This window comes from Neolamprologus brichardi, chromosome 14 (genome assembly GCF_056152115.1).
Source record: "Neolamprologus brichardi isolate AB-2024 chromosome 14, ASM5615211v1, whole genome shotgun sequence".
NCBI classification, from domain to species: Eukaryota; Metazoa; Chordata; class Actinopteri; order Cichliformes; family Cichlidae; genus Neolamprologus; species Neolamprologus brichardi.
In genome coordinates, this window is record NC_142117.1 from 17,031,845 (window position 1) to 17,040,017 (window position 8,173).

Consider the following 8,173-nt stretch of genomic DNA (forward strand, 5'->3'; position numbering starts at 1 on the left):
CCCCAAAATGAATCAAAGCACCCCCAAAGATTTCTTACTTTTTTTTTTACAATATTTGCTGTTTGTGTGACACACTACTAAAAATATAAAAAGCATACAGTACTGTACTTGTTTAAGACGTAACATTTTAACAACAAAAGTATAGATAACCCCCCTCCCGAAATGGTTTGTTCCAGCCCGCCTCTCCCCTGCTCTGGCTCTAGGATGGTGGCTGAGACGCAGCGGAGCGGAGGTGTTAGTGTCTGCCTTAAAACAGGACATATTAGTTGCATTTAACCTTCAGTTACTCTTTATATAGTTAGGTAAGAGTCAGACCATGTTTCTTTTTAGCTGAAAAACATTACACCAGGTAACCTGCTGTGTTGAAAACGTGTTTTCTGACAATGTTTGCTACCCTACAATCCGTCCTACTCTGTAGTAAATTCAGCGACATCTGACCGTCCTGTTGCTCCCATTGAAATGTATACAGCCTATTTAAAATCTAAAACTTTAAATTGTCCGTAGCCTACTGTTGTTACCACTGTCCTGTTTGAAATGGCCCATTAACCTTATAACTCCTGTTGTGTGTGTGTGTGTTTGTGTACAGAGAGACAGCCAGGTTCATAATGGATATAAGGAAGTTTTTTCAAAAAAAGGAGCCACATTCAGGTAAAAGTGTAAAATCAAATGATCCATCAATCAAGAATAATGTTGGATCAGTGTTTCAGTATTTATATCTTTTATTAGATGTTCATGTGGTTTGGTTATTTGCCTTTTGGTTGAAAGTACACTGAGAGAGGACTTTTTGTTAGCGATCTTAATAGAATTTTTTTCATATTAATGTAATTTTTCATCTAATTGAATACAATCTATTTGTGTATGATTGTCAGTCCAAAGAGGGAGAGAGGAAAGAGGGAACGTGAGGAGAAAGTACAAGGTCAGGAAGAACCAGGTAAGAAAACAGACAGGGAACAGTGACAGGCAAAACAGAAACTGTTAAACTGACAAAGAAAAAAAAACTGATTTTACTCACACAATCTGGAAGTTGTGTCCTCCCTATATTAAAGCTGCTATACAGAATCTGCAAAACAAACTGGCTTGAAACATTTTGACCCTCTTTAACAACATTCCAACATAACATTATCATTGATTGGGGAGATTAAAATTAATGATATATTTTTATGTGGTTCAGCCACAACTCTACTAAAACCTCAGCCAGTAATAGGTAGGCCAGCTTTTGGACTGTCCAGTTGTCTGTATGACTGCCGCAGTACGTACATCACATTTGCGCACTATCAGTGCCAAACAGCCCTGGTGGAGTGAGGAGCTGTAAAGAGAAGCAGAGTGCTCTGTTTATATTCTAAAAATGTTTTAAGCTTGTTTCAAAGATTCTGTACAGCAGCTTTAAATGTTTTCCAAAAGCACACACACACTTATCAGTGTTTCTCAAACTTTTTACAGTGTGTACCACCTGATAAAAATGTCAAGCTCTTTTAAGTACCACTATGAAAGCATGAAACTCATAAATCTTACAACACAAAATTAGTATCTGCAGTAAAGATTTTTTCATGCATGGTATACATTCTACCACAGGCAAAGTTGCCTCCATTTTTATATTCTTTTTTAAAATATTTTGTAATAATTTATTTGTAATAATTTATTCTGTTTTGGTAGTGTTTTTATCTATCTGTATTATATTATACACACACATTAAAAGTGAATTTCTGTCCAAAGAATGCACTCAGTTTACTTTTTACTCACTATGAGCATCATTCATTATTCTCCCCCAGTAATTAAGGTTAGGATATGTATTTTTTTTTTTATTCCAATCCATTCTTCTTTAGCAGCATTTAAATAACCTTGATCAGATTTGATGGTTTTGTTACAGACTTTTCAAAAAAGTGTTTTGCTTTTCTTTCACAAATGTGGGGATTAAATTGTGTTAAAATGTACAAAACAGTGATGTCATGTTTTGTGACGAGGACCCAGGCACAGAGAGACTTGATGAATTTAAGAATCTTATGATTTAATAAAGAAATTTGCAGACTTGCACAGAGATGGTAAAATTATGATGAGTGATAACGGAGTCGAAGACAACAGACGATGAGGACAGGGAGGAACAGGGGTTTAAATGCACCAAAGTGACAGTCAGAGAGAGCTCGGGACAACATTTAAGGATGCAGGGACTGACAGAGACAGGTTTATCTTGCCTGGCTGGGCAGCTCTCTGGGTGCTCAGCACCCCCAAAGCTCTGATCCCCTGGATTGAAGGTGAATCTGTGAAAGTTTATTCTGCAACATGGCCACAAATTCCTTTTGGGTAATTATGTCAAACTGAGTGAAAGTACCCGGATGTCAAAAAGCCATGAGTTGAACTGTCATTCAGTATCATATAAATTAAAATCTTTTGTACCCAATGTACATAATGTACCCAACAGATTGTAGTAAATTTCTTTTATCAATAGTTACAACTAGCATTTAAGAAAGCGGGGAAGCATGTTGAGGGGAAACATGGGAAGGAAAAAGAGGAGGTGTATACAAAGGGCGACAAGAAAAGAACAGAGGTTTATATTAAACAGGCTCACATACATAAAAGGAGGCTCCAGGTATCTTGAATAGCAACCACGTCTGTGACGCTGAATTCAGTAACTTAACACCCGTCAGATGTTACTTTCTGAACCTCTTCCTGAGCTTATGCTTAAACATGCTATTGTGTGGAAATAAACATGTGAGGACAGTGTCTTAAATGTCATCTTGATTTCTGTGATTTGGGTGGTGGAAAACCAAAACTCCTTTAATAAAAGTGTTAATTGTATCTGTATTTTTTAAATTAAAAATATGATTATGATCTACTGAATAATAATAAATAATTTTATTTCTCATGTGTTCAAACATTTTATATCACATGCAATCAAAATACACAGATTAATTTATTTACAGAAATTGTTTGCAACTCATATCCAGTAATCCTACAATCTGATTACTGTTAAAATGAGGTAATTTAAGGGGCAGGTGTAAGTAGTGCAGCAAAAGTCTCAGGCAGTAGAAGAAAACAGAAAAATGTAGCATTCAATGGAGTTTTCTACACCTGCCTATGCTGGCACTCATTTAAACAGGCATGGGTTAATGCGTACACTGTATATAATAAAAGGAAGATTTTTTTTAACCTCCCTTCTCTTTCAACTTTTGTTCGATGTATCTAATCAGTCTTTATTGCCAGATTATTGATCAACAGACATGTATCTGTATTTGCTTGTTTGTTGTAGAGTCTTTTTTTTTACTGATTTTAGAAAATATTCAAATAAAAAGACTCTGGACATCAGATTTTCTTGAGCTATAAGCCACCATCATTCAAATGAAGAACAAAGCTATTTGGGAATACAATGTGTCCCATCTCGGTATTATGCATGAGAAAAGAAATGTCTTGGTTTGGGATGACCGGTATCTTTTTACAACAACCTACGCAAGACTCAAATGTCTTTTTCTTTATTCATGGCCTGATCAGGCTTTATAAAGAAGTCAGCATAACACAATAGCAAGAAAAACTTGAAGACGACAGATAGAATGGGCATGACTGGTAATGTATCAAAAAAAGCCTCAATTTTTGTAATTTTCTTTTCTGCTTTTCTTTGTAATTGCATTGATAGAAATGTATAAAATATATATAAATAACATATTTGATATATAAATGCTCATATTTGTTTTTACTTGTTAACGTTTGTTCCATCTGTATATACCATATGCGTCTTCAGTCATCCAGCAAGGTGTGTGGGGTCTACTGCTCTGGCCCTATATTCTTACTGTAAGCATGCCACTAGACTGTAAAGAAGAGCCGGGCAGCCTTACTCGCTGCCCCTCCATCTCACAAGAGAAACTTCTTGACAGAGTCATCCATCATGCTGAGCTCATCTACCGTGTCTCAGAAGAATCGTGTTCTTTATTTGTGAGTAACTCTAAAATAAATCTTTGCTCTTTCACTTTTTCAATGTAAAAAAAAAAACAAGCAAACAAAACAAACAAAAAAAAACCAAACCCAAACTAGTTTTGATTGTTCACTTGTTCACATGCTTCAGAATATTGGCGGAGCCTAGAATGAGTTATTGCTCTAAGTCACTTCTCACACTAAGATGACTTAATGCAGAATTATTTTGTCACTAGAAAGAGACTGTAATCTGAGAAAATACCCCCCCCCCCCCTCTCTCTCTCTATATATATATATATATATATATATATATAGAGAGAGAGAGAGAGAGAAAGAGAGAAATGAATGCAAAATAAGCACTTTGAAAAGCAGTGCTATAAAAACATAGCCCTAGGCAAAGGCCACAGTGATAGCAATGCAATTTTTTTTTTCATTTGAAAAGAAGTTTGCTATTACTTTTTATACAGAACACAAGTGCAATAAAACTAAGACATCAAGGTGGGAATGATACTATTTATTTGCATGTCAGAGGTAAAAAGCCATTGCTCACCAGTAAACATCTTAGTCCTTTAAATCTACATTTTTTGATAATTTGGTAAATGTGAAGCTTTGAACTTTGTTGGCTTTTTGACGATAATGCCAGACCTGTGAAACTTTTAGATACTGAGTATTCGTTGCATTGCTCTGAACACCTGCCAGTGTTCAGAGCAATCTTCTCTCTCTTCTGAGTAAAATATATATTTAACCTATATTCAACTGAAGAAGCAGGCCTACAATGGGGTAATATGTCTGTGATAATGATATACTGCAACAGTAAAAGCACAGGTTTGGCACTCTGTTAAATATCCTTCACTTTGTGGCTGCACAGTCAAAATGATCTTTGAAATGAGACTTTTCTAAAAATATGCTGCACAGGATCTACAGAGAAAGAGTTTGCTAGAGAACAAAATGTCTCTGTGGGGTTTTCTCTTGTGGTAAAGATTTTGTCATTGCTTTCCTGATTGATCTTTTTATATAAATGGTTGAATATCTGTTACCCCTTCTTCTGTAGACAGTAGTTGTTAGGGGTTAGGATTAGGCTGTAACTATTTTGTCATACTGGCTGAAAACAAACCGAATTCAAAAGCAAATATAGAAGGTAATACTGGTGTGTATGCCTATCATTTTAAATGTGAAAATTAAACAGTAGCTCTCTTTCTTTCTTTCTTTTTTACCACCATTTCTGCATGGGCTACAGGAAGAGATGTTCATCCCACTCCCTTTGCGACTTCAGAGTAACCAGGCTGGCTTTGCATGTATCACCAAAACATTACCGATCCCCAGCTCCAAAAGTGAAATTGAACAGATATCTGTAAGCACACTATGGCTGAATACCACTGTTGTTTCTTTCTTTTTTTCTTTGCTAACATCATAATGTGTAAAAACTGCTTTTATTTGCTTGTTCACACCTTTGCTTTTATGTATTGATGCATATATATTACGTGTTTATAGAGGCGCTTGCATGTTTTTGTGGATTTGAATGGATTCAACAATCTGTCTGCTTCTCGCACATATGTGAGTGAGCGTGTGGAGGATTTGGAGTGTTGTTAATGCATTATTAGTGTTGTTGCACATGCACATCCTTGAGCTCAGTTAAGCCTCCCCTTCTTTTGCAGTTTGATACATTATGTGATGTTTGCAGTAATTGCACTACAAGAGGTTTTGACTGCTGTCTAGCTACCTATTTAAGACAAATACCAGCTTGGTCAGTAGGGTGGAAACTAGACTGAGCTGCTTAGCAGGCCTGTGAAGGGTGAATTGGCTGTTCTGCAATAATCACCCTTCAACTAACAAAGGCCATAGTATATAGCAGCAATTTCTTCACAGGATCATTTTTAGCAATATTGAAACTGCTGGTTAAAAGTTATGTCATCACATAACAGTAAATGTGATCTTTGAAACAGCATATACTGCAACCTCCCATTTTATGAGTAATTTATCCTCTGCTCTTTCTGTTGGAATATTGCCTGCTCTGCCATTTAATGGCCATTTGTATGGTGGTCATTTGCACATACTTTAGACTCTCTTCTGCTTAGGGAGATTTAAGGAGGCTCACATGCCATTTCAGGCTACTTTTGTTGCTGAATGGTTTGTAGTTAATGATCCATTTCTTAAAAGAAGTACTATATATATATAGACACACACACACACACACACACACACACATAGATATATGTATATATATATATATATATATATACACACACACACACACACACACACACACACACACACACACACACACACACACACACACACACACACATATTCTTTGAGGCAGACTGTAAAGCATTTCTGTCCTGCAGGATAAATGGTTGCTCCACTCTGTGCTGATGTTGGTTCAGTCATGGATCGAGCCCTTGGTCTACCTGCAGACAACACTGGATCGCTACGATAATGCTCCTGAAATGCTGGTCAACAAGACAAAATGGGTTTCTGAGAAACTGGTCAGTCTGGAGCAAGGGGTGGTTGCCCTCATTAAGAAGGTGGGTCAAATCACATATCACTCACACACAAGGTTATTTGTTTAATCCCTGAGGAATTTCTATAGGGATTAATCAATATATAGATAAATAAAGATATATATGCTGGGGTCTATGCTCTATGCAAAGATTCCCCTGAGACAATCCAGTACATAACAGCAGGGTGCAAGATTGCGTTATGCCATAGCCAAGCTGCTGGCATAATCCACATTAACATCATGCAGAGTAGTGCCTGGAAGTCCCAAAGTAAGAATGACCAAGCTAAGAAGGAATGACACCTACGATCTCTGTCCAGACGAGCGCAATCTTCAAAACAATAATTTTCTTATACCCTTTTGTTTGTCTTTTTTCTGACTATTTCTATATGCTTGCTACACAGATGTTGGATGAGGGGACATTTACTACAACCTACAATGAACAAGGCCTATTTCAGTATGATACTCTGCCAGATATGCTGGAATCTGTTATGAGAGACTATACATTACTCAGCTGCTTTAAAAAGGATGCTCATAAGATGGAGACTTTCCTCAAGCTTCTTAAGTGTCGTCAAGCTGACAAATACAACTGTGCATAAAATATAAACTGCAGCTAATAAATAATACAGTGCTTAGCTTTAAATTAATTCTTAAGGTTGGTAGTGTGCACTTCAAGATATGACCATGCCTTAGGCGAATCATCCTTGCTTGTAATGCAGTGCATTCCTTATTGATTGTTTTGGAACACCTTCACACAAAAGTAGATGTAATGCTTTGCCCTTTCGTCAACATACTGCATTTTATATTCTTTCCCTGCTTAGTTGGTATTTTAACCTTGCAAAGGAAAGAGAGAGCAAACTCCCAAAAGATTATTTGTGTGTCGAGTTGTCAAAAAAATCTGCATACCCTGCCATTGATTTCCATTTCCTTTGTTCCTGACTGGGGTTTCTATTCCTTGCTGGGTCTCGCAGTGTTGTGACTATTCTCACAGCCCCTAGAGTACTGAGTGAAACTCTCGTTTTTTTAATGGAGCTGGTTTTACTTCTGCATTAGAGAAATGAAACACTTTCACCAAAGATGGGAGTCAAACAGAGAGCAATCACTATTAAAAAAAGAGAGAGAGATTTTTGATTAGCCAAAAGAGCGGATGAGACGGAGACAAAATAAATAACAGTTGAATTGAAAGCTGGCACTCTTGAAGGAGACAGGAATTATTCTGTGCCTAAATGTGTATAATTTAACATGGATCTAACATATATAAAAAATGTGCCTTATTCACTTCTATTGTTCTGGGAATAAAACATTGAAATGTATATTCTTAGACGTTATAAATCCAGAGAATAAAGATTACCTTTCTCTTGTGAACAAAAGAACCCGATAGTGTACTGTCATAGCTTTTCTGCTGTTCATTTAAGAAACCAATAAAGCAAGACAAAAAGCATAAAAAAAACATTGTTTTTAATGTCGTCGTTTGTGTGCTATTTTTTTGAGAGAGTGCATTAGACGTGGATGTGTGGCTCATCGGTTTTTACAGTCAATTCCCTGTTATACCTCTCTTTCTGTCTTAACCCGATGGCCACGCTTCAGCATGTAAAACTCAGTCATTCACTCATGAGGCATCAGTGTAGCGTGCTCGTTCTAGCTGGGTCCAAATGTAAAACTGCACCACAAAACTCAAAAATACATTGCACGTGCCATTTCCTCCACATAAAATGGTACTCAAGAAGGAAGATTTGTACCTCGTATATTTCCATCTGTGTGCATTGAGGAAAAGTC

At 36.7% G+C, this 8,173-nt stretch overlaps 1 protein-coding gene across 1 annotated transcript; it reads left to right on the top strand.

Moving 5' to 3' along the window:
* The first annotated feature begins 3,542 nt into the window (after positions 1 to 3,542).
* smtla (somatolactin alpha) lies at positions 3,543 to 7,203 on the top strand. The gene is made up of 5 exons (XM_006804634.2): positions 3,543 to 3,555; positions 3,731 to 3,921; positions 5,138 to 5,251; positions 6,246 to 6,425; positions 6,802 to 7,203. The coding sequence occupies exons 1-5, from the start codon at positions 3,543 to 3,545 to the stop codon at positions 6,994 to 6,996; spliced, it is 693 nt and encodes a 230-aa protein (XP_006804697.1). The 3' UTR covers positions 6,997 to 7,203.
* The last annotated feature ends 970 nt before the right edge of the window (positions 7,204 to 8,173 follow it).

Bases quoted from the DNA above. Each gene is read 5' to 3' on its own strand.
- smtla (XM_006804634.2), top strand. The intron at 3,922-5,137 runs GTGAGTAACTCT...CATGGGCTACAG, and splicing joins AAGAATCGTGTTCTTTATTT to GAAGAGATGTTCATCCCACT. The intron at 6,426-6,801 runs GTGGGTCAAATC...CTTGCTACACAG, and splicing joins TGGTTGCCCTCATTAAGAAG to ATGTTGGATGAGGGGACATT.